At 53.2% G+C, this 25,379-nt stretch overlaps 1 protein-coding gene across 4 annotated transcripts; it reads left to right on the forward strand.

The window, feature by feature from the left end:
* Window positions 1-2,599: 2,599 nt before the first annotated feature.
* On the forward strand, window positions 2,600-24,238 carry LOC119979481 (haptoglobin-like). 4 transcript variants are annotated; one of them, XM_038821757.1, is made up of 11 exons: window positions 2,600-2,799; window positions 3,485-3,552; window positions 4,823-4,861; window positions 6,865-6,900; window positions 10,623-10,658; window positions 11,253-11,288; window positions 11,639-11,773; window positions 14,138-14,212; window positions 18,486-18,620; window positions 19,852-19,926; window positions 22,888-24,238. In XM_038821757.1, the coding sequence occupies exons 1-11, from the start codon at window positions 2,795-2,797 to the stop codon at window positions 23,661-23,663; spliced, it is 1,416 nt and encodes a 471-aa protein (XP_038677685.1). In that variant the 5' UTR covers window positions 2,600-2,794; the 3' UTR covers window positions 23,664-24,238. The 4 variants fall into 4 exon arrangements, with proteins under 4 accessions (XP_038677685.1, XP_038677687.1, XP_038677686.1 ...); XM_038821759.1 differs by lacking the exon at window positions 10,623-10,658; XM_038821758.1 differs by lacking the exon at window positions 6,865-6,900.
* The last annotated feature ends 1,141 nt before the right edge of the window (window positions 24,239-25,379 follow it).

The following is a 25,379-nucleotide window of genomic DNA, read 5'->3' on the forward strand; positions in this document are numbered from 1 at the left end:
ATGGACTTCTCCTTTTCCTGGTAACAGGCTCGAGAGGGATTGAGTGGGCCTTCTGTTATTGTGCTACAGACTCGAGAGGGGCTGAATGTGCTTCTTCCTGTTCTTATGTAACAGGCTCGAGAGGGGTTGAATGTGCTTCTTCCTGTTCTTATGTAACAGGCTCGAGAGGTGGTGAATGGGTCTCCTGTTCCTGTGCAAGAGGCATCAGAGGGGCTGAAGAGGCCTCCTCCTGTTTCTGTGTAACAAGTAGTTTAAAGGATGGTTCTTGTCCGGAACAGGACCATTCTGTCCGCCATGACTGAACTGGCTTTCCGAATACATTTAATCCCATTACATCCACCTTCTCTTGTGACCTCAGCATATTCCTCCTCTCCAGATAATCGCCTAATTTCCCCGTCGAATCGCTCAATTGAACTGGCCTCATCTGGACTCAGTCGGCTCATCCGCACCCTAACTGTTCTCCTTGTGAAAAGGTTTCTCCGTGTCTCCCCATTGCACTTTTCACCGATCCCCTTAAATCTGTGAGTGTGTGTGAGTTAAACTCAATCCCCCTGTTAATGAAAGCCAACACACCATATGCCTTCTTAACAACTCTATCAACCTGGGTGGCAACTTTGAGGGATCTATGTACGTGGACCCCAAGATTCCTCTGTTCCTCCACACTTCCAAGAATCCTGCCTTTAATCCTGTGTTCAGCATTCAAATTCGACCTTCCAAAATGAATCACTTCACATTTATCAAGGTTGAACTCCATCTGCAACTTCTCAGCCCAGCTCTGCATCCTGCCAATGTCCTGTTATAACCTGCAACAACCCTCAACACTATCTACAACTCCCCAACCTTTGTGTCATCGGCAAACTTACTAACTCGCCCTTCCACTTCCTCATCCAAGTCATTTATAAAAATCACAAAGAGCAGAGGTCCCAGAACAGATCCTTGCGGGACACCACTGGTCACCGACCACCAGGCGGAATACTTTCCATTCACTACCACTCGCTGTCTTCTTTCGGCCAGCCAATTCTGTATCCAGACAGCCAAATATCCCTACATCCCATGCCCCCTAACTTTCTGAATGAGCCTACCATGGGGAACCTTATCAAATGCCTTACTGAAATCTATATACACCACATCCACTGCCCGACCTTTATCAATGTGTCTTGTCACATCCCCAAAGAATTCAATGAGGCTTGTGAGGCATGACCTGCCCATCACAAAGCCATGCTGGCTATCTTTAATCAAACTATGTTTTTCTAAATAATCATAAATCCTATCTCCCAGAATCCTTTCCAATGTTTTGTTTAATCATTTAGATGATGTGGGCGTCACTGGCGGGCTTCCTAGACTTCATCGCACCATCTCTAATTGCCCTTTGAGAAGGTGGTGGGTGAGCCTCCATCTTGAAACCGCTGCAGTCTCTGTTTGGGGTTGTTAGGGAGGGAGTCACAGCGCTGTGAGGGAGGGAGTTCCAGGATTCTGATCCAGTGACAGTCAAGGAACGGCCGATATATTGACCAGTCGGGATAGTTTATGGGGCTCGGAGAGGAACTGATAGGTGGTGGGCGTTCCCCACGTGTCTTCTGCCCCCCCCCCCCCCACCCCACCGCTGTCCTTCTAGATGGTAGAGGAGGTGCGGGTTAGGAAGGTGCTCTAGAAGGAGCCTTGGCGCGTTCCTGCAGTACATCTTGCAGACGATGCACACGGCTGCTACTGTGTGTCGGTGGTGGAGAAATAGAAATAGAGAAATACAGCACAGAACAGGCCCTTCGGCCCACGATGTTGTGCCGAACTTTTGTCCTAGGTTAATCATAGAATTTTGGACACTAAGGGCAATTTATCATGGCCAATCCATCCAACCTGCATATCTTTGGACTGTGGGAGGAAACCGGAGCACCCGGAGGAAACCCACGCACACACGGGGAGGATGTGCAGACTCCACACAGACAGTGAACCAAGTCGAAATCGAATCTGGGACCCTGGAGCTGTGAAGCAATTGTGCTATCCCCAATGCTACCTTGCTGAGAGAGTGAATGTTTGTGGTTAGCACGGCGATCGAGCGGGGCTGCTTTGTTCTGGATGGCGTCGAGCCTCTTGAGTGTTTTTGGGAGCCGCAGCCAGCCAGGCAAGTGGGAGAGTTTCCCATCACACTCCTGACTTGTGCCTTGTAGATGGTAGACAGGCTTTGGGGAGTCACAAAGTGTGTTACCCTCCGCAGGATTGCCAGCCCTTGACCTGCTCTGGTAGCCACAGTCATGGCTGGTCCCAATTTAGTTTCTGGTCAATGTTACCCCCAGGATGTTGATAGTGGGGGATTCAGCAATGGTAATGCCATTGAATGTCAAAGCGGGAGATGGTTCGATTATCTCTTGTTGGAAGTGGTTACAGGCTGCTTGAGGTCAGCCGAGACCAAAACTGTTGGCTAACCTCACAGGAATTGACCTTCCATTGGTCATCATCCGCCCCCGGTGGTGTTATCTCAGTTGGTGGTGAACTATCTCCCTGTATCACAGTTCAGGGAAGGTCACTGATAAGAGGCGGTTGCTTTGCAACCAGACAGGTAGGCATGGACATGCAGGGGGTGGGTGGAGGAACGTCAGTGGCTGACTCGGCAAAGCATCAGTGGATGGAAAGTTACCAGGCTTCAACAGGCTCTTTATAAGGCGGTTCCGTACAGCTAGTGAGCGTGGTCAGGCGTAGATACAAACAACCTGAGCTCCGAGCTCATCCCAAAGCCAACCTCCTCCTCCAAGCAGAACTCCAGATTCTCCAGTGGCTCCAAGAGAGAGGACTGTCAACCATGTGGTGAGCAGATCAAACTAACAGGGATGATATTTACTCTGTATCTAACCCTGTGCTGTACCTGTCCTGGGAGTGTTTGATGGGGACAGTGTAGAGGGAGCTTTACTCTGTTTCTAACCCAAGCTGTACCTGTCCTGGGAGTGTTTGATGGGGACAGTGCAGAGGGAGATTTACTCTGTATCTAACCCCGTGCTGTACCTGTCCTGGGAGTGTTTGATGGGGACAGTGTAGAGGGAGCTTTACTCTGTTTCTAACCCAAGCTGTACCTGTCCTGGGAGTGTTTGATGGGGACAGTGCAGAGGGAGATTTACTCTGTATCTCACCCCATGCTGTACCTGTCCTGGGAGTGTTTGATGGGAAGTATTTGGTTCATATTTGGAAGGAAGACAATGTGGAGAGTAGACGTTGCGTAACTGCTGTCTCACGGCGCCGAGGACGCGGGTTCGATCCCGGCTCTGGGTCACTGTCCGTCTGGCGTTTGCACATTCTCCCTGTGTCTGTGTGGGTCTCACCCCCACAACCCAAAGATGTGCAGGGTAGGTAAATTGGCCAGGCTAAATTGCCCCCAATTGGAAAAAAATTTAATTGGGCACTCTAAATTTATAAAAAAAAGACATTGTGTAACTGTTGTGATTGAGAGATTGTGTATCTTTGAGTGATAGATCTGTTTTGTCCTTTATCTCTGCAGCGGTGTGATACTTCGCTCAATGTTGCTCTGCTGGCTGCTCGCCGCATCAATGCAGGACCACCATGAACGTAAGTCTGTGTTTGCAATCGAGAACTCCTCGTTGGCTACCTCTGAGACAGAGGGGAAATATGTTTGAGAGTCGGTAATGAGAGAGCTCCACAATGTAGGACGATCACTATTGAGAGAGCGCCTCACTGTCCGAGGGTCAATACTGAGGGAGTGCCACAGTGTCAGAGGGTCAGTACTGAGGGAGTGCCGCACTGTCAGAGGGTCAGTACTGAGAGAGCGCCGCACTGTCAGAGGGTCAGTACTGAGGGAGTGCCACAGTGTCAGAGAGTCAGTATCGAGGGAGTGCCACACTGTCAGAGGGTCAGTACTGAGGGAGTGCCACAGTGTCAGAGAGTCAGTATCGAGGGAGTGCCACACTGTCAGAGAATCAGTACCGAGGCAGTGCCGCACTGTCAGAGGGTCAGTACTGAGGGTGCGCCGCACTGTCAGAGGGTCAGTATTGAGGGAGTGCCGCACTGTCAGAGGGTCAGTACCGAGGGAGTGCCACACTGTCAGAGGGTCAGTACTGAGGGAGTGCCGCACTGTCAGAGGGTCAGTTCTGAGGGAGTGCTGCACTGTCCGAGGGTCAGTACTGCGGGAGTGCAGGGCAGCATGGTGGCCTAGTGGTTAGCACAACCGCCTCACGGCGCTGAGGTCCCAGGTTCGATCCCGGCTCTGGGTCACTGTCCGTGTGGAGTTTGCACATTCTCCCCGTGTCTGCGTGGGTTTCGCCCCCACAACCCAAAAATGTGCAGAGTAGGTGGATTGGCCACGCTAAATTGCCCCTTAACAGAAAAAATAATTGGGTAATCTAAATTTATTTTAAAAAAGTACTGAGGGAGTGCCGCACTGTCAGAGGGTCAGTACTGAGGGAGTGCTGCACTGTCAGAGGGTCAGTACTGAGGGAGTGCTGCACTGTCAGAGGGTCAGTACTGAGGGAGTGCTGCACTGTCAGAGGGTCAGTACTGAGGGAGTGCTGCACTGTCAGAGGGTCAGTACTGAGGGAGTGCCGCACTGTCAGAGGGTCAGTACTGAGGGAGTGCTGCACTGTCAGAGGGTCAGTACTGAGGGAGTACTGCACTGTCAGAGGGTCAGTACTGAGGGAGTGCTGCACTGTCAGACGGTCAGTACTGAGGGAGTGCTGCACTGTCGGAGGGTCAGTACTGAGGGAGTGCCGCACTGTCCGAGGGTCAGTACTGAGGGAGTGCCGCACTTTTGGAGGAAACATAGTTGGATATAAAAGCTTGCACACTCTGTTTTACTATATTTCTCTTTGTCCATCTCTTCTAGCCGAACATCCTGTGGTTGAGAAGACACATAACGATACAGGCAAGTCTATTAATTACGAATGTCAGTCATTTCTCTGAACAGAGTTCCCTGTGGCTAACCTTTGAGTGACTTGGGGAGAGGGTCTGTGCTGACGGAGCGCTGCATATCAGAGAGTCAGTACTGAGGGAGCGCTGCACTGTTGGAGGTTCAGTACTGAGGCAGTGCTCCATTGTCGGAGTCAGTACTGAGGGGGACTGTGGGAGGGTCAGGACTAAGGGAAAACCGCACTGTTGTAGGGTCAGTCCTGAGGGAGCACTGCACTGTGGGCGGGTCAGTACTGAGGGAGCACTGCACTGTGGGAGGGTCAGTACTGAGGGAGCACTGCACTGTGGGAGGGTCAGTACTGAGGGAGCACTGCACTGTGGGAGGGTCAGTCCTGAGGGAGCACTGCACTGTGGGAGGGTCAGTACTGAGGGAGCGCTGCACCGTGGCAGGGCCAGGACTGAGGGAGCGCTGCACTGTGGGAGGGTCAGTGCTGAGGGAGCGCTGCACTGTGGGAGGGTCAGTACTGAGGGAGTGCTGCACTGTGGGAGGGTCAGTACTGAGGGAGCACTGCACTGTGGGAGGGTCAGTACTGAGGGAGCACTGCACTGTGGGAGGGTCAGTACTGAGGAAACGCTGCACTGTGGGAGGGTCAGTACAGAGGGAGCGCCACACTGGCGGAGGGTCGGTACAGAAGGAGCGCCACACTGCCGGATGGTCAGTACATAGGGAGTGTCGGACAGAGAGTCAGTATTAAGAGCTTAATGCACTGTAGCAGGGTCAGTACAGAGGGAGCGCCACACTGCCGTATGGTCAGTACATAGGGAGTGTCGGACAGAGAGTCAGTATTAAGAGCGTGCCACACTGTAGGAGGGTCAGTACTGACACAGCGCTGCACTCGGATGGTCGGCACTGAGGGAGCACCGCAGTGTCGGATAGTCAGTCCTGAGAGAGTGTCACACAGCCAGAGTCAGCACTGAGAGTGTTCCGCACTGTTGGAGGGTCATGACAGATGGAGTGCTGCACTGTCAGAGGGTCAGTACTGAGGGAGTGCTGCACTGTCAGAGGATCAGTACTGAGAGCGTGCCGCACTGTGGGAGGGTCAGTACTGAGGGAGCGCCGCACTGTCAGAGGGTCAGTACTGAGGGAGTGTCGCACAGTCAGAGAGTCAGTACTGAGTGTGTGCTGTACTGTAGGAGGGTCAGTACTGAGGGAGTGTCGCACTGTCACAGGGTCAGTACTGAGGGAGCGTCGCACTGTTGGAGGCTCAGTACTGAGGGAGAGTCGTAAGTTGAAGGGTCAGTACTGAAGGATGGCCGCATTGTCGGAGAATCTATAATGCAGGAGAGCCATGATGTCAGTACTGAGGGAGTTCGTACTGTCGGAGGTTCAGCACTTAGGTAATGCCATACTGCCAGGCGGTCAGTACTGAGGGAGTGACGGACTGTCAGAGGGTCCGTACTGATGGACTGCGGCACTGTTGGAGGTTCAGCACTGAGGGAGCGCCGCACTGTCGGAGGGTCAGTACTGAGGGAGCACTGCACTGTTGGAGGTTCAGTACTGAGGGAGACCCGCGCTGTTAGAAGGTCAATGCTGAACAGATGAGCAGGATATTGTTGACCAAGGGCAGCACGGTAGCATTGTGGATAGCACAATCGCTTCACAGCTCCAGGGTCCCAGGTTCGATTCCAGCTTGGGTCACTGTCTGTGTGGAGTCTGCACATCCTCCCCGTGTGTGCGTGGGTTTCCTCCGGGTGCTCCGGTTTCCTCCCACAGTCCAAAGATGTGCAGGTTGGGTGGATTGGCCATGATAAATTGCCCTTAGTGTCCCTTAATGCTGGGTGGGGTTACTGGGTTATGGGGATAGGGTGGAGGTGTTAACCTTGGGTAGGGTGCTCTTTCCAGGAGCCGGTGCAGACTCGATGGGCCGAATGGCCTCCTTCTGTACTGTAAATACTGTGAAATCTATGACCCTGGAATACATTCTAATTTTATCTTCCTTTAATCATTGTTCCAACCAGTGGATCACCATGTCGAGGATGCTTCTCACAAAGATGGTGAGTGTTTTTACAATCGTTGTCACCCTCAGCCATGTGGAGAGCTATGAAGTGAAAGTAATGAACAGTGGTATTTTGGTGAGGGTCAGTACTGAGAGTGTGACGCACTTCGGAGGGTCAGTACTGAGGGAGCGCTGCACTGTCAGAGGGTCAGTACTGAGGGAGTGCCGAACTGTCAGAGGGTCAGTACTGAGGGAGCGCCGCACTGTCAGAGGGTCAATACTGAGTGTGTGCTGCACTGTCAGAGGGTCAGTACTGAGGGAGTGCTTCACTGTCAGAGGATCAGTACTGAGGGAGTGCCGCACTGTCAGAGGGTCAGGACTGAGGGAGTGCTGCACTGTCAGAGGGTCAGTACTGGGGGAGTGCCGCACTGTCAGAGGGTCAGTACTGAAGGGCTGCCGCACTGTCAGAGGGTCAGTACTGAAGGAGTGCCGCACTGTCGGAGGGTCCGTACTGAGGGAGTGTCGGACTGTCAGAGGGACAGTACTGAAGGACTGCCGCACTGTCAGATGATCAGTACTGAGGGAGTGCTGGACTGTCGGAGTGTCAGTACTGAGGGAGTGCTGCACTGTCAGAGGTTCAGTACTGAAGGAGTGCCGCACTGTCGGAGGGTCAGTACTGTTGGAGTGCCGGATTGTCAGAGGGTCAGTACTGAGGGAGTGCTGCACTGTCAGAGGGTCAGTACTGAGGGAGTGCTGCACTGTCAGAGGTTAAGTACTGTTGGAGTGCCGGACAGTCAGAGGGTCAGTACTGAGGGAGTGCTGCACTGTCAGAGGTTCAGTACTGAAGGAGTGCCGCACTGTCGGAGGGTCAGTACTGTTGGAGTGCCAGACTGTCAGAGGGTCAGTACTGAGGGAGCGCCGCACTGTCAGAGGGTCAGTACCGAGGGAGTGCCGCACTGTCGTAGTGTCAGTACTGAAGGAGTGCCGCACTGACGGAGGGTTAGTACTGAAGGAATGCCGCACTGTCGGAGGGTCCGCACTGAAGGAGTGCTGCACTGCCAGACAATCAGTACTGAGAGAGCGCTGTACTGTCAGAGGGTCAGTACTGAGAGAGCACTGTACTGTCAGAGGGTCAGTACTGAGGGTGCGTTGCACTGCCGGAAGATCATTACTGAGGGAATGCTGCATAGTTGGAAGGTCAGTACTGAGAGAGCGTTGCACTGTCGGAGGGTCAGTACTGATCTGGATGAAGGTATAGGCGGTCTGATTAGCAAGTTAGCAGATGATACTAAGATTGGTGGAGTTGCAGATAGCGAGGGGACTGTCAGAGAATACAGCAAAATATAGATATATTGCAGAGTTGGGCAGAGAAATGGCAAATGGAGTTCAATCCAGGCAAATGCGAGGTGATGCATTCTGGAAGATCCAATTCAAGAGCAGGCTATACAGTCAATGGAAGAGTCCTGGCGAAAATTGATGTACAGAGAGATCTCGGAGTTCAGGTCCATTGTGTCCTGAAGGTGGCAACGCAGGTTGATAGAGTGGTCAAGAAGGCATACAGCATGCTTGCCTTCCTCGGACGGGGTATTGAGTACAAGAGTCAGCAGGTCATGTTACAGTTGTATCGGACTTTGGTTTGGCCACGTTTGGAATACTACGTGCAGTTCTGGTCGCCACATTACCAGAAGGATGTGGATGCCTTGGAGAGGGTGCAGAGGAGGTTCACCAGGATGTTGCCTGGTATGGAGGGTGCTAGCTATGAATAAAGGTTGAGTAGATCAGGAATATTTTTTGTTGCAAAGACGGAGGTTGAGGGGGGACCTGATTGAGGTCCACAAAATTATGAGAGGTATGGACAGGGTGGATAGCAACAAGCTTTTTCCAAGAGTGGGGGTGTCAATTACATGGGGTCATGATTTCAAGGTGAGAGGGGGAAAGTTTAAGGGAGATGTGCGTGGGAAGTTTTTTACGCAGAGGGTGGCGGGTGCCTGGAACGCTTTGCCAGCGGAGGTGGTAGAGGCGGGTACAATAGCATCATTTAAGATGCATCTAGACAGATACATGAACGGGCGGGGAACAGAGGGAAGTAGATCCTTGTAAAATAGGCGACAGGTTTAGATAAAGGATCTGGATCGGCGCAGGATGGGGGGGCCGAAGGGCCTGTTCCTGTGCTGTAATTTTTTTAATTCTTTGTTCTTTGTACTCTCCGATTTGTGACTGTCAGAGGGCCAGTACTGAGGGACTGCTGCATTGTTGGATGGTCAGTACTAAGGGTCAGTACTTACACTCCAATTTGCAACGCCTTCTCAGTACTGGCCTTCCAACTGTGTGGTATGCCCAGTTCGGAGATTCAGCACTGAGGGAGCGCCGTACTGTGAGAGGGTCAGTACTGAGGGAGCGCTGCACTGTCAGGGTATCAGTACTGAGGGAGTGCCGCACTGTCAGAGGAATAGCATTGAGGGAACGCCACACTATCAGAGGGTCAGTACTGAGGGAGAGCTGCACTGTCAGAGGGTCAGTACTGAGGGAGAGCTGCACTGTCAGAGGGTCAGTACTGAGGGAGAGCTGCACTGTCAGGGAGTCAGTACTGAGGGAATGCCACACTGTCAGAGGGTCAGTACTGAGGGAGTGCTGCACTGTCAGAGGTTCAGTACTGAAGGAGTGCCGCACTGTCGGAGGGTCAGTACTGTTGGAGTGCCGGATTGTCAGAGGGTCAGTACTGAGGGAGTGCTGCACTGTCAGAGGGTCAGTACTGAGGGAGTGCTGCACTGTCAGAGGTTAAGTACTGTTGGAGTGCCGGACAGTCAGAGGGTCAGTACTGAGGGAGTGCTGCACTGTCAGAGGTTCAGTACTGAAGGAGTGCCGCACTGTCGGAGGGTCAGTACTGTTGGAGTGCCAGACTGTCAGAGGGTCAGTACTGAGGGAGCGCCGCACTGTCAGAGGGTCAGTACCGAGGGAGTGCCGCACTGTCGTAGTGTCAGTACTGAAGGAGTGCCGCACTGACGGAGGGTTAGTACTGAAGGAATGCCGCACTGTCGGAGGGTCCGCACTGAAGGAGTGCTGCACTGCCAGACAATCAGTACTGAGAGAGCGCTGTACTGTCAGAGGGTCAGTACTGAGGGAGCACCGCACTGAGGGTCAGTACTGAAGGAGTGCCGCACTGTCAGAGGGTCAGTACTGAGGGAGCGCCGCACTGTCAGAGGGTCAGTACTGAAGGAGTGCTGCACTGTCAGAGGGTCAGTACTGAGGGAGTGCTGCACTGTCAGAGGGTCAGTACTGAGGGAGTGCTGCACTGTCAGAGGGTCAGTACTGAGGGAGTGCTGCACTGTCAGAGGGTCAGTACTGAGGGAGCGCTGCACTGTCAGAGGGTCAGTACTGAGAGAGAGCTGCACTGTCAGAGGGTCAGTACTGAGAGAGCTGCACTGTCAGAGGGTCAGTACTGAGGGAGTGCCGCACTGTCACAGGGTCAGTACGGAGGGAGTGCCGCACTGTCGGAGGGTCAGTACTGAGGGAGCGCCACACTGTCAGAGGGTCAGTACTGAGGGAGTGCCAAAGTGTCAGAGGGTCAGTACTGACGGAATGCCGCATTGTCAGAGGGTCAGTACTGAGGGAGTGCCGCAGTGTCAGAGGGTCAGTACTGAGGGAATGCCGCACTGTCAGAGTTTCAGTACTGAGGGAGTGCCGCACTGTTGGAGGGTCAGTGCTGAACAGATGAGCAGGATATTGTTGACCCTGGTATACATTCTAATTTTATCTTTTTCTAATCATTGTTCCAACCAGAGGATCACCATGTCGAGGATGCTTCTCACAAAGATGGTGAGTGTTTTTACAATCGTTGTCACCCTCAGCCATGTGGAGAGCTATGAAGTGAAAGTAATGAACAGTGGTATTTTGGTGAGGGTCAGGACTGAGAGTGTGACGCACTTCGGAGGGTCAGTACTGAGGGAGCGCTGCACTATCAGAGGGTCAGTACTGAGGGAGTGCCGCACTGTCAGAGGGTCAGTACTGAGCGAGCGGCGCACTGTCAGAGGGTCAGTACTGAGGGAGTGCCGCAGTGTCAGAGGGTCAGTACTGAGGGAGCGCCACACTGTCAGAGGGTCAGTACTGAGGGACTGCCGCATTGTCAGAGGGTCAGTACTGAGGGACTGCCGCAGTGTCAGAGTCAGTGCTGAGGGAGTTCCGCCGTGTCAGAGGGTCAGTACTGACGGAATGCCGCACTGTTAGAGGGTCAGTACCGAGGGAGTGCCGCACTGTGGGAGGGTCAGTACTGAGGGAGTGCCGCACTGTCAGAGAGTCAGTACTGAGGGAGTGCCGCACTGTTGGAGGGTCAGTGCTGAACAGATGAGCAGGATATTGTTGACCCTGGAATACATTCTAATTTTATCTTTTTCTAATCATTGTTCCAACCAGAGGATCACCATGTCGAGGATGCTTCTCACAAAGATGGTGAGTGTTTTTACAATCGTTGTCACCCTCAGCCATGAGGAGAGCTATGAAGTGAAAGTAATGAACAGTGGTATTTTGGTGAGGGTCAGTACTGAGAGTGTGCCGCAGTGTCAGAGTGTCAGTACTGAAGGAGTGCTGCACTATCAGAGGGTCAGTACTGAGGGAAGGCTGCACTGTCAGAGGGTCAGTACTGAGGGAGTGCCGCACTGTTGGAGTGTCAGTACTGAGGGATGCCACTGTCGGAGGGTCAATACTGAATGGGTGCTGCACTGTCAGAGGGAGCTTTGAGGAATTCCGTCCAGTTATGGTCTCAGTCTCATCCAATGCTCTTTCTCATCTTCCCAATATAGTTCACTGTGGTGTTCCTGCAAACATAAGTCATGGGCACTTTGAATACTTGTCCCATCACGATGAAGACACCTATCTCTCCGTTATCAAGTATGTTTGCGATGCCCCAGTCTACCACATCGATGATCCTGAGGAAGGTAGGTTCTGCTGTAGTGCAGTGCAAAGGATCAAAAGTGAATGAAAATGAGAAATTTTCAAAATAAAATTGGTTCTCCCATTGTTAATGTTGCGCCAAATAGGTTGAGGGCAGGTGGTCGCCTGAAGTTGGAGGACGTTGGTGACCCAGCTTATATCAGGGACAGCGAATCCGCAAAGCGGTCGCCGAAATTTGAATGAATTCTGGGGATTTAAAAAAAAATCAGTTCCTGCCCAAGAGATGGTTGCAAGGTGACCAAGTGTCAGACCAAAATATTTGCCGGGTTTGCCTAGGAGGGAGTGGCTGGTGAGGTGGGGGACTTTGACTTTTAGGCAGCAGCGGATAAGGGGGGGGGGGTTTACGGGGCAAGAAGCTGCAATGTATGCCCTGATAAAAAGGTTATGATACTGCATATACAACACTCGCGCAGGAAAAGGAGCTTCATGTAGAATGGGCAAGCCAAATTTCAGGGGTTGCATGTCAGTCACACTATTCAAATTAAGGAAAAGATAGATTTCTGTTCCATACTATTGAGGGTCCAACCAGGGAACAGAATACTTTGAGTCTAGTGTTATTCCTTGAGTATGGGTTGATGAATAAACTTGCTGTGTTGGGAAAGAGTGGTTATTTTCACACTGGGTTTGGGAGTGATTTGCTTCAAGTTTAGGGTTGTAATTCCCAGGCTGTGGGTCCTATCCTCCCTACCCGCTACCTGACTGTCACTCTATCTCTCCCTTATTCCCATCCCTCCTCTCACTTTCACCATTCCCTCTCCCTCCCGCATTACCACAATTCCCATCCTCCCCCTCACTCCCATCATCTTCCTCCACCCCAACTTTCCATCTTTTACCAATATCCCTCACTCCCATCGTCTCCCTTATCGCTCACTCTTACCATCTCCCCGTATCCCTCACTCCCACTATCTCCATGTATCTCTCACTTCAACTATCTCCTTAATCTCTCAGTGCCACAATCTGTCTTTGACTCTCCACCTTTCCTCCAGATTCCTCACTCCCCACATGCTCTCCGTATTCCTCAACCCCCACCGTCTCCCTGAATCCCTCACTCTCCACCATCTCCAGTTTCTCTCACTCCCACTATCTCCTTGTATCCCCCACCATCTTCCCATATTCCGCACTCCCACTATAACAGTGCTGCCTCACAGCACCAAGGATCCAGGTACAATTCCAATTTTGGATAACTGTGTGGAGTTTGCACTTTCTCCCCGTGTCTGCATTGGTTTCCTCCAGGTGCTCTTGGTTTCCACCCATAAACCATTAATGTGCAGGTTAGGTGGATTGGCCATGCTAAATTGCCCCCCAGTGTCCAAAGATGAACTGGTTAGATTGGGTTACATGGATAGGGTGGGAGAGTGGGCCTTGGCAGGGCGCTCTTTCAGAGGGTCGGCGCAGACTTGATGAGCTGAATGACCTCCTTTGGCACTGTACGAATTGTATTCTATCCCTCACTCACTACCCTCTCCCCTATCCCTCACTTCCCACTGTATCCCTCACTCCCACCGTCTCCCCGTATTTCCCACACTCCGCCGTCTCTCTGTATCCCTCACTCCCCACCGTCTCCCCAAATCCCTCACTCCCCACCATCTCCCCAAATCCCTCACTCCCCACCGTCTCCCCGTATCCCTCACCCCCACCATCTCCCCAAATCCCTCACTTTCCACCGTCTCCCCAGATCCCTCACTCCCCACCATCTCCCCAAATCCCTCATTCTCCACCATCTCCCCAAATCCCTCACTCCCCACCATCTCCCCAAATCCCTCACTCCCCAAATCCCTCACTCCCCACCATGTCCCCAATTCCCTCACTCCCCACCATCTCCCCAAATCCCTCACTCTCCACTGTCTCCCCAAATCCCTCACTCCCCACCATCTCCCCATATCCCTCACTCCCCACCATCTCCCCAAATCCCTCACTCTCCACTGTCTCCCCAAATCCCTCACTCCCCACCATCTCCCCAAATCCCTCACTCCCCACCATGTCCCCAATTCCCTCACTCCCCACCATCTCCCCATATCCCTCACTCCCCACCATCTCCCCATATCCCTCACTCTCCACTGTCTCCCCGTATCCCTCACCCCCACCATCTCTCAAGAAATGCCCCCTCAGCAGTCCTGTCTGGGGAGGAGATGAAGGCAGGCATGTGAGGGCCTCCGTTGCCGATCAACCAAGTCCAATCCACTTGTCATGAGGCACTGGGGGGTGACCGATGTGCTGGGGAGGTGCACTAGAGATGGAAGGGGCATTTTGGAAAGCTGGGGTAATGGAGGTGTTGTGGGGTGTGAGAGGGGTTGATCTGACTGTGTGGGATTGTGTCTCAACACTGCTCTCTCCCCCTCTGGCTCCAGCTGTTTACATCTGCACAGAACATAACAAGTGGAAAAATGCAAAACTGAAATATGCGCTTCCAGCGTGTCATAAAGGTAAGTGATGAACCAACCTCCTAACGCACAGTTCCAACTTCCATATCCCTCTGTTATACCACACATGTAGCTCTGCGCACAGTTCTGGTCTCCCTATCCCTCCGTTAGACCACACTCGGAGCACCGTGCACAGTTCTGCTCTCAGTATCCCTCGGTTCGACCACATTTGGAGCACCATGCACAGCTTTGGTCTCCTATCACTCGGTTAGACCACACTCGGAGCACTGTGCACAGTTCTGGTCTCCATATCCTCGGTTAGAACACTCTCAGAGCACCTTGCACAGTTCTGGTCTCCATATTCCTCAGTTAGACCACACCCAGAGCACTGTGCACAGTTCTGGTCTCCGTATCCTCAGTTAAACCACACACGGAGCACTGTGCACCATCCTGGTCTCCCAGTCCCTTCTTTAGACCACACTCGGAAAACTGCACAATTCCGGTCTCTGTACCCCTCAAGTAGAACACACTTGGAGCACCGTGCACAGTTCCGGTCTCTGTATCCCTCCATTGAACCCCAGTCGGAACACTGTGCACCATTCCGGTCTCCCTGTCCCTTGGTTAGATTACACTCGGAGCACTGTGCACAATTCCGGTCTCTGTGTCTCTCAATTAGAACATACTCGGAGCACCGTGCACAGTTCGAGTTCCTGTATCCCTCGGTTAGACCACACTCGTAGCAGCACACACAGTTCTGGTCTCCATATCCCTCAGTGGGACCTCATTCGAAGCACCATGCAGTTGTGGTCTCCATATCCTCAGTTAGACCACGCACGGAGCACTGTGCACAGTTCTGGTAGAGACTACCAGTTATATCCCTCAGTTATACCATGCACAGTTATGGTCTCCTGATCCCTCGGTTGGGCCACAATTAGAGCACTGTATATAGTTCTGGGCCGGGATTCTGCAATAATGCCGCAGAGTAAGAGCCCATAGTGTTAAGGGTAAGATCCTGGCATGGATAGAGGATTGGCTGACTGGCAGAAGGCAGAGAGTGGTGACAAAGGGGTCTTTTTCAGGATGTTGCTGGTGACTAGTGGTGTGCCTCAGGGGTCTGTGCTCAGACCACAACTTTTCACAATGTACATTAATGATCTGGAGGAAGGAACTGAAGGCACTGTTGCTAAGTTTGCAGATGACACAAAGATCTGTAGAGGGGCAGGTAGTATTAAGGAAGCAAGGGGGCTGCAGAAGGATTTGGACAGGCTGAGAGGGTGGGCAATGAAGTGGCAAATGAAATACAATGTGGAAAAGTGTGAGGTTATGCACTTTGGAAGGAGGAATTTAGGCAGAGACTATTTTCTAAATGGGGTAATGCTCAGGAAATCAAAAGCACAAAGGGACTTGGAAATACTTGGGCGGTATTCTCCGACCCCCGCAGGATCGAAGAATCGCCCGGGCCAGCGTAAATCACGCCCCCCACTGTGGCCAGAATTCTCCACCACCCGGGAATCGGCGGGGGAGGGAATCACGCCGCGCCGGTCCCCCCGCGGCGATTCTCCGGCCCGCGATGGGCCGAAGTCCCGCCGCTGACAGGCCGTTTCCGCCGGCGGGAATCAGAGCACCTCTGGTGCCGGCGGGAGCAGGCGGCGGGAGCGGGACCCGGGGGGGGGGGGGGGGGGGACGCGGGCCGATTTGACCCCGGGGGGTTGCCCCCACGGTGGCTTGGCCCGCGATGGGGCCCACCGATCGGCGGGCGGGCCTGTGCCGTGGGGGCATTCTTCTTCTTCCGCCGTCGCCATGGCCTCCACCATGGCGGAGGCGGAAGAGACCCCCTCCCCCGCAGATGCGCCGGGGTGATGTCAGCGGCCGCTGACGCTCCGGGGCATGCGCGGAAGGCCTTTCGGCCAGCCGTTCGCGCCGGCTGGCAGGGCGCCAAAGGCCGTTCGCGCTGGCTGGCGGGGCGCCAACCACTCCGGCGCGGGCATAGCCCCTAAAGGTGCGGAGAATTCCGCACCTTTGGGGAGGCCCGACGCCGGAGTGGTTCTCGCCACTCCGGTACGCCAGAACCCCCGCCCCGCCGGGTAGGGGAGAATCCCGGCCCTTGTTCACAATTCTCTTAAGGTTAATGTGCAGGTTCAGTCGGCAGTTAAGCAGACAAATGCAATCTTAGCGATCCTGTCAAGAGGGAGAGAAAGAAGAGCAGGGATGTACTTCTGAGGCTGAATAAGGCTCTGGTCAGACCCCATTTGGAGTATTGTGAGCAGTTTTGGGCCCTGTATCTAAGGAAGGATCTGCTGGTCTTGGAAAGGGTCCAGAGGAGGTTCACAAGAATGATCCCTGGAATGAAGAACTTGTCATATGCGGAATGTTTGAGGACTCTGGGTCTGTACTCGTTGGAGTTTAGAAGGATGAGAGGGGATCTTATTGAACTTACAAGATACTGCGTGGCCTCGATAGAGTGGGCGTGAAGAGGATGTTTCCACTTGTAGGAAAAACTAGAACCAGAGGACACCATCTCAGACTAAAGGGACGATCCTTTAAAACAGAGATGAGGAGAAATTTCTTCAGCCAGAGGGTGGTGAATCTGTGGAACTCTTTGCCGCAGAAGGCTGTGGAGGCCAAATCACTGAGTGTTCTTCAAGACAGAGATAGATAGGTTCATGATTAATAAGGGTTCAGGGGTTATGGGGAAAAGGTAGGAGAATGGGGATGAGAAAATATCAGCCATGATTGAATGGTGGAGTAGACTCGATGGGCCGAGTGGCCTAATTCTGCTCCTATGTCTGATGGTCTTATGGCTATGTCCCCAGGCCCACCAGAAAAGGGGCGCGAATCACTCTGGACTTTTTTCTAAAAAGTCCAGCATAATACTCCGTTTTTATGGAGGCTTGCAGGGCTCCGGCGTGCGCCACGCAGCCCCCGCTGCCGATACGGGGACCTGCACATTCGGCCGTGGGTCCATGCATGAATGTGGTGGCTGCCTGTGACACCGGCCCCGCGAAACATGGCGGACCCACACGGCGGGCCGCCGCAGTAGGTAGGGTCCGCCCCAGAGATCGATCGCAGATCTGGCCGTCATGGAGGCCCCCCCCCCCCCCCCCCCCCCCCGGAGACTGAACCCCATGCCGCCCACCAGGACGGCCACTGCAGCCGCGACGCTGACCTCCTGCCGGGTGGAACCATATGAGAACCACGCCAGTGGGAACTCAGCCTGTCGACCGTGGAGAATCACCGCAGGGGCCTCTTTCAACGTTCCTGACTGGCGGCGCGTCGGCCGCGCACACGCGGAGAATCTCGCAAAGAGGTTGCGGGTCCGACGCCCCGTTCTCCGCCCTGCGCTGAGCGCGATTTCAGCGCGGGGGCCCGGAGAATCACGGCCCTGGTCTCCCTGTCCCTTGGTTAGACCACATCTTGAAGTATTATGCCCAGTTCTGGCCTCCTTAATTAAGGAATGAAGTAAATGTGTCGTGAAGCAGTTCAGAGAAGGTTTACGGGATTAACACCAGGAATGGGTGAGTTGTCTGATGAAGAGTTAAGATTTGTTTCACGGCAATGTCATTGCAGTGTTAATGTAAGCCTACTTGTGACACTAATAAAGATTATTATTATGTATCGCTGGAGCTTAGAAGGGTAAGACTGTAAGATACACGATCCTGAGAGGGTGTGTCCTCTTGTGAAGAATCTAGAATTTGGGGGTCACTGTTTAAAAGTAAGAGGTCGTCCATGTAAGCTGAAGATGTGGAGAAGTTCTCTGAGAGGGTTCCGAGTCTTCGGGATTCTGTGGCAGAATCTGTGGCAGAATCGGGCAGAATCTGTGAATATATTTAAGGCAGAGCTGCTCTACAAGGGAGGGAGTGGGGGGTGGAAGGTTATCCGGTGGAGGGGGGGGGGGGGGGGGCGAGTTGGAAGGTTATCGGTTATCGGTGGGGGGGGGAGGGGTGGTGGAAGGTTATTGGGTATCCGGTGGGGGGGATGGAAGGTTATCGAGTGGGGCGGGTGGAAGGTTATTGGGTGGGGGGGATGGAAGGTTATTGGGTGGGGGGGTGGAAGGTTATTGGGTGGGGGGGATGGAAGGTTATTGGGTGGGGGGGTGGAAGGTTATTGGGTGGGGGAGTGGAAGGTTATTGGGTGGGGGGGATGGAAGGTTATCAGGTGGGGGGGATGGAAGGTTATTGGGTGGTGTCGGAGGAAACGCGAGGTTGAGGTTACAATCAGATCAGACACGGTCTTATTGAATGGGTGAGCAGAGCTCGAGGGGTGGAGCGGCCTTACCCGTGCTCCTGACTCGCGTGTCAGAAGGCCCTTCTAATCAGATAACAATTCTGTCTCTCAGTTTCCTGTCCAGTTCCGAAGCATGTAGACCATGGACACTTTGAATATGTAACAACACACGGGACAACCTCATACCTGTCTGCGATCAAATATACCTGTGACGCTAACTATCACGAGAGAGACTTCAGCGATGAAGGTGCGTTTTCAAATCAGTGTTCAAGCGGTGCTGCGGGGCGGACGGCGGGGGGGGGGGGGGGGGGGGGGGGGGGGAAGGGTCAGTACTGAGGGAGCCCGTGCTGTCTGAGGGTCCGGACTGATGGAGTGCTGCACTGCTGGAGGGTCAGTTCTCAGGGGGTGTTGCACTACTACAGGGTCTGTACTGAGGGGGCGCCACACTATTGGAGGGTCAGTACTGAGGTAGTGCCGCACTGTCGGAGGGTCAGTACTGAGGGAGTGCTGCACTGTCGGAGGGTCAGTACTAAGGGAGCGCCGCACTGTCAGAGGGTCAGTACTGAGGGAGCGCCGCACTGTCAGAGGGTCAGTACTGAGGGAGTGCTGCACTGCTGGAGGGTCAGTACTGAGGGAGCGCTGCACTGTCAGAGGGTCAGTACTGAGGGAGTGCCGCTCTGTCGGAGGGTCCGTACTGAGGGAGTGCCGCACTGTTGGAGCGTCAGTATTGAGGGAATGCCGTACTCAGAGGGTCCTTACTAAGGGAGAACCACACTGTCGGAGGGAGCGTCACGCTGTTGGAGGGTCAGTACTGAGGGAGTGCCGCACTGTCAGAGGGTCAGTACTGAGGGAGCGCCGCACCGTCAGAGGGTCAGTACTGAGGGAGTGCCGCACTGTCAGAGGGTCAGTACTGAGGGACCACTGGACTGTCAGAGGGTCAGTACTGAGGGAACGCCGCACTGTCGGAGGGTCAGTACTGAGGGAGTGCTGCACTGTCAGAGGGTCAGTACCGAGGGAGTGCTGCACTGTCAGAGGGTCAGTACTGAGGGAGTGCCGCACTGTCAGAGGGTCAGTACTGAGGGAGTGCTGCACTGTCAGAGGGTCAGTACTGAGGGAGTGCTGCACTGTCGGGGGGTCAGTACTGAGGAAGTGCTGCACTGTCAGAGAGTCAGTACTGAGGGAGTGTGACACTGTCAGAGGGTCAGTACTGAGGGAGTGCCGCACTGTCAGAGGGTCAGCACTGAGCGAGCACCGCACTGTCAGAGGGTCAGTACTGAGGGAGTGCTGCACTGTCAGAGGGTCAGCACTGAGCGAGCACCGCACTGTCAGAGGGTCAGTACTGAGGGAGTGCCGCACTGTCAGAGGGTCAGTACTGAGTGTAAGTGGGTGGTGAGCTCTGGAAGGAATCTGTGGAAATGGGACAGGGGTATGAAAGTTTGCAGTGCTGTGTTCTAACCTATATTTGATATGTTCTGCAGGAGTGTATGTGTGCACCATCGATGGGAAATGGAGAAATACAGACCTTGATTATGAAGTTCCTACATGTGAGCCAGGTAATGGTGCAAATTTTATCAAATCCTGTTGAGTGAGGACAGAGAAGTTGTCTCCCTCCATTAGGAACCCCTATTAAAGAGGGAGTCTCTCTCTCTCTCCGTCAGCAACCCCTGTTAAAGAGGGAGATTCACTCTCTGTCAGTCAGGGACTCCTGTTAAAGAGAGAATCACTCTCTCTGTCAGGGACCCCTGTTAAAGAGGGAGTCTCTCTCTCTCTCCGTCAGCAACCCCTGTTAAAGAGGGAGTTTCACTCTCTGTCAGGGACTCCTGTTAAAGAGAGAGTCACTCCCTCTCTCTCTCTCTCTCTGTGTCAGGGACCCCTATTAAAGAGGGAGTCTCTCTTTCTCTCTGTCAGGGACCCCTGTTACAGAGGGAGTCTCTCTCTCTCTCTCTGTGTCAGGGACCCCTAGAACATAGAACATAGAACAGTACAGCACAGAACAGGCCCTTCAGCCCTCAATGTTGTGCCGAGCCATGATCACCCTACTCAAACCCACGTATCCACCCTATACCCGTAACCCAACAACCCCCCCTTAACCTTACTTTTATTAGGACACTACGGGCAATTTAGCATGGCCAATCCACCTAACCCGCACATCTTTGGACTGTGGGAGGAAACCAGAGCACCCGGAGGAAACCCACGCACACAGGGGAGGACGTGCAGACTCCACACAGACAGTGACCCAGCCGGGAATCGAACCTGGGACCCTGGAGCTGTGAAGCATTTATGCTAACCACCATGCTACCCTGCTGCCCTGAGTCTCTCTCTATTTCTCTCTCCGTCAGGGAGTCTTGTTACAGAGGGAGTCTCTCTCTCTCTCTCTCTGTCAGGGACTCTTGTTAAAGAGGTAGTCTCTCTCTCTCTGTGTCAGGGACCCCTGTTAGAGAGGGTGTCTCTCTCTCTCTCTCTCTCTCTCTCCGTCAGGGACTCTTGTTAAAGAGGGAGTCTCTCTCTCTCTCTCTCTCTCTCTCTGTGTCAGGGACCCCTGTTAAAGAGGGAGTCTCTCTCTCTCTCTCTCCGTCAGTGACCCCTGTTACAGAGGGAGTCTCTCTCTCTCTCTCCGTCAGTGACCCCTGTTACAGAGGGTGTCTCTCTCTCTCTGTCTGTCAGGGGCTCTTGTTAAAGAGGGAGTCTTTCTCTCTGTCAGGGACTTGTTAAAGAGGGAGTCTCTCTCTCTCTCTCTCTCTATCAGGGACTTGTTAAAGAGGGAGTCTCTCTCTCTCTCTGTCAGGGACTTGTTAAAGAGGGAGTCTCTCTCTCTCTGTCAGGGATTCTTGTTAAAGCGGGAGTCTCTCTCACTCTCTCTGTCAGGGACTCATGTTAAAGAGGGAGTCTCTCTATTTCTCTCTCCGTCAGGGAGTCTTGTTAAAGAGGGAGTCTCTCTCTCTCTCTCTCTCTGTCAGGGACTTGTTAAAGAGGGAGCCTCTCTCTCTCCGTCAGGGACTCCTGTTAAAGAGGGAGTGTCTCTCTCTCTCTGTCAGGGACCCCTGTTAAGAGGGAGTCTCTCTCTCTCTCCGTCAGGGACCCCTGTTAAAGAGGGAGTCTCTCTCTCTCTCTCTCTCTGTCAGGGACTCTTGTTGAAGAGGGAGTCTATCTCTCTCTGTCTGTCAGGGGCTCTTGTTACAGAGGGAGTCTCTCTCTCTCTCTCTCTCTGTCAGGGACCCCTGTTAAAGAGGGAGTCTCTCTCTCTCCGTCAGGAACCCCTGTTAAAGAGGGAGTCTCTCTCTCTCTCTCTCTCTCAGGGACTCTTGTTAAAGACATAGACATAGAACAGTACAGCACAGAACAGGCCCTTCGGCCCTCGATGTTGTGCCAAGCAAATGATCACCCTACTCAAACCCACGTATCCACCCTATACCCGTAACCCAACAACGCCCCCCTAACCTTACTTTTTAGGACACTACGGGCAATTTAGCATGGCCAATCCACCTAACCCGCACATCTTTGGACTGTGGGAGGAAACCGGAGCACCCGGAGGAAACCCACGCACACACGGGGAGGACGTGCAGACTCCGCACAGACAGTGACCTTGAAGGAGTCTCTCTCTCTCTCTCCGTCAGGGACTCTTGTTAAAGAGGGAGTCTCTTTCTTTCTCTCCGTCAGGGACTCTTGTTAAAGAGGGAGTCTCTCTCTGTCTCCGTCAGGGACTCTTGTGAAAGAGGGAGTCTCTCTCTCTCTGTCAGGGATTCTTGTTAAAGAGGGAGTCTCTCTCTCTCTCTGTCAGGGACTCTTGTTAAAGAAGGAGTCTCTCTCTCTCTCTCTCCGTCAGGGACTCTTGTTAAAGAGGGAGTCTCTCTCTCTCTCCGCCAGGGACTCTTGTTAAAGAGGGAGTCTCTCTCTCTCTCTCTCTCTCCCTTAGGGACTATTGTTAAAGAGGGAGTCTCTCTCTCTCTCCGTCAGGGACTCTTGTTAAAGAGGGAGTCACTCTTTCTCTCCGTCAGGGACTCTTGTTAAAGAGGGAGTCTCTCTCTCTCCGTCAGGGACTCTTGTTAAAGAGGGAGTCTCTCTCTCTCTGTCAGGGACTCTTGTTAAAGAGGAAGTCTCTCTCTCTCTCTGTGTGTCAGGGACCCCTGTTAAAGAGGGAGTCTCTCTCTATTTCTCTCTCCGTCAGGGACTATTGTTAAAGAGGGAGTCTCTCTCTCTCTGTCAGGGACTCTTGTTAAAGAGGAAGTCTCTCTCTCTCTCTGTGTGTCAGGGACCCCTGTTAAAGAGGGAGTCTCTCTCTATTTCTCTCTCCGTCAGGGATCCCTGTTAAAGAGGGAGTCTCTCTCTCTCTCGTCAGGGATCCCTGTTAAAGAGGGAGTCTCTCTCTCTCTCTCTCTGTGTGTGTCAGGGACCCCTGTTAAAGAGGGAGCCTCTCTCTCTCTCTCTCCGTCAGGGATCCCTGTTAAAGAGGGAGTCTCTCTCTCTCTCAGGGACCAATGTCATGCTGTTAATTGTTTTATTCTCTCTTTCTCCAGTCGAATGTGGCAAACCAGTCTTCCACTTGGAGACACACCAGCGAATCGTAGGTGGGAGGATGGTGATCAATGGTGCCTCACCCTGGAGTATGCTGCTGAAGGGTCCTGATAGCGAGATCATCGATGGCGCGTTGATTGACCACCAGTGGGTGCTGACCAGCGCCCACGCCCTGCAGGCCCACAACCGGACCATCGAGGACATCAAAGCTGGCATCAAAGCTTACATCGGCATCGAGGATGTCCGGGAGGTCGACAGCAGCCACGAGGTGCACGTGGAGGAGGTGATCTACCACCACAGAGTCAGGGATGCTGTGGAATACCGCAACGATCTTGCGCTGGTCAAGCTCAAGGAGAATGTCAGATTCTCCAACCACATCATGCCTGTCTGCCTGCCGCAGCATGATCTGGCTGTGGAGGGTAAGGTGGGCCACCTGGCGGGCTGGGGGGCAGGTGTGGATTTCGTTCCCACCTCCCACCTTCTTTACGTCAACCTGCATGTGGCCAACAGCACCGCCTGCCACGAGCACTTTGAGAAGATTCACCCTGGACTCATCGCCGCTGACAGCCACGACCAATTCTGTACCGAACGCTCACCGCTGGCTGAGAATGTCTGCCGGGGTGACCATGGTGCTGCCTTTGTGGTGGAGGAGAATGGCGTCAGCTACGCGGCAGGCATCCTCTCTTACGATGAGGCGTGCCGGGCGTCCAGCTACGCCGTCTATACCGATGTCTTTGATTACGTGAACTGGATCAAGGAAACCATGGCCGCACATTGAGTGAAGTGGTGGTTGGGGGGGGGGCTCCACCCAGTTCCTCCCCTGCTAACCCTCCTCCTTAATCCATTTCCAGCGATCTCTGAATATCCAGAGACTCCTCGCACCAAACCACCCCTCCAAAACTGTGGGACTCCTCTCCCCGCACAGTGGGGACCCCATCGCTCACCAACTGTGCAATTCCTTGACCCCTCCCTGACCTGAGGGACCCCCCCCCATTGACCTGAGGGACCTCCCCCCCCCCCATTGATCTGAGGGACCTCCTCCCCCACCCTACCTCCAAACTGTGGGAACCCTTTCCCAAAGATCCAGAGACTCCATTTGTGTGTTCGACTTCCTGCTTTCTGACTGTGGGGCTTTTCCATCTGCCACAGATCTCATCGGGGTTGGTGGGTGTGGGGGCGGGTGGGGGGGGTTGGGTGCTTTACCTGAGGAAATGAATTTAACAAACACAATGTTTGGGGTTGTGTTCGGGGATTCAATCGGTTTTCATGCAGAAGGAGAGAACATTGTACAATCTGGTTTGACCAACTCCATGATGTTCCCAATTGATCAATAAAAGTCATTGATTAAAATCATTGTCTCTCTCTGAAGATTCTTATTCAGAATCCACACCTTGCGCTCCGGACCTTGGCCATGTTTGTAAACAGTGATGTGTCCTGTATTACGATCCCAGATTAGACCCCAACCTCAGACACAGGACAGAAACCCCAATATTTAATTTTAATTTTGTAAGACGGTGAGGAAAGGATACTCTGCTCCAGAGTGGTTTCATGAAAAATAGGTATATGGTATTCAAAACAAACTTTATGACAAACACAATATTAAAATATCTTTAACATCACACCAGAAAATAGCTTACAATTACCCCTTAAACAATACTTAACAATCACATGAAACTATTGTACCTTCTAAACCACAGTGTGTATTTAACCCGTATACGATGGACAAATGACCACAAGTTGCTTAATACAATAATATTTTATTCCACACACATAAAATTAATATTAGACAATCACACACACATACAGTAATAAACTAGAAAGACCGTGGGCGGGATTCTCCCCTACCCGGTGGGTCAGGTTGTCCTGCCGCTGAGGAGTGGCGTGAACCACTCCAGCGTCGGGCCGCCAGGAAGGTGCGGAATCCTCCGCAGCGTCAGGGGCTAGGCCGGCGACGGCGGGGTTGGTGCCCCACCAGCCGGTGCCGAAGGGCTTGGCGCCGTGCCAACCGGCAGCAAAGGCCTCTGCTGGCCGGTGTGAGTTGGCGCATGCGCAGGAGGGTTCTTCTCCGCGCCGGCCATGGTGGACCATTACACCAGCCGGCGCGGAGGGAAAGAGAGCACCCACGGCACAGGCTGGCATGTGGATCGGTGGGCCTCGATCACAGGCCAGGCCACCGCGGGGGCCCCCCCCCCCCCTCGGTGTTATGTGATTCTGCTTCGGATAACACAGGCTGCTACTTGATGCAGTCTTAACTAAAGGATGCTCCAGACTCTGAAATGAGTTCAACGTGTTTATTGAACTATTAACACAGACCTCAAATGAGTTCGACTCTCTGCTAATCTAACTGTAGTAACTCAGTCTAACTGTACCAGCTTGCTCTAAGCCACGTGCTGGGGTGTGATGCTGCTGATCAACCCTGTCTAACTCTCTAGATGTCTGTCTGTGGAAAGAGGCAGGGTCTGAGTGCCTCATCCCTTTTATAGTGTTTATGTCA

Source organism: Scyliorhinus canicula, chromosome 16, assembly GCF_902713615.1.
Source record: "Scyliorhinus canicula chromosome 16, sScyCan1.1, whole genome shotgun sequence".
NCBI lineage: Eukaryota > Metazoa > Chordata > Chondrichthyes > Carcharhiniformes > Scyliorhinidae > Scyliorhinus > Scyliorhinus canicula.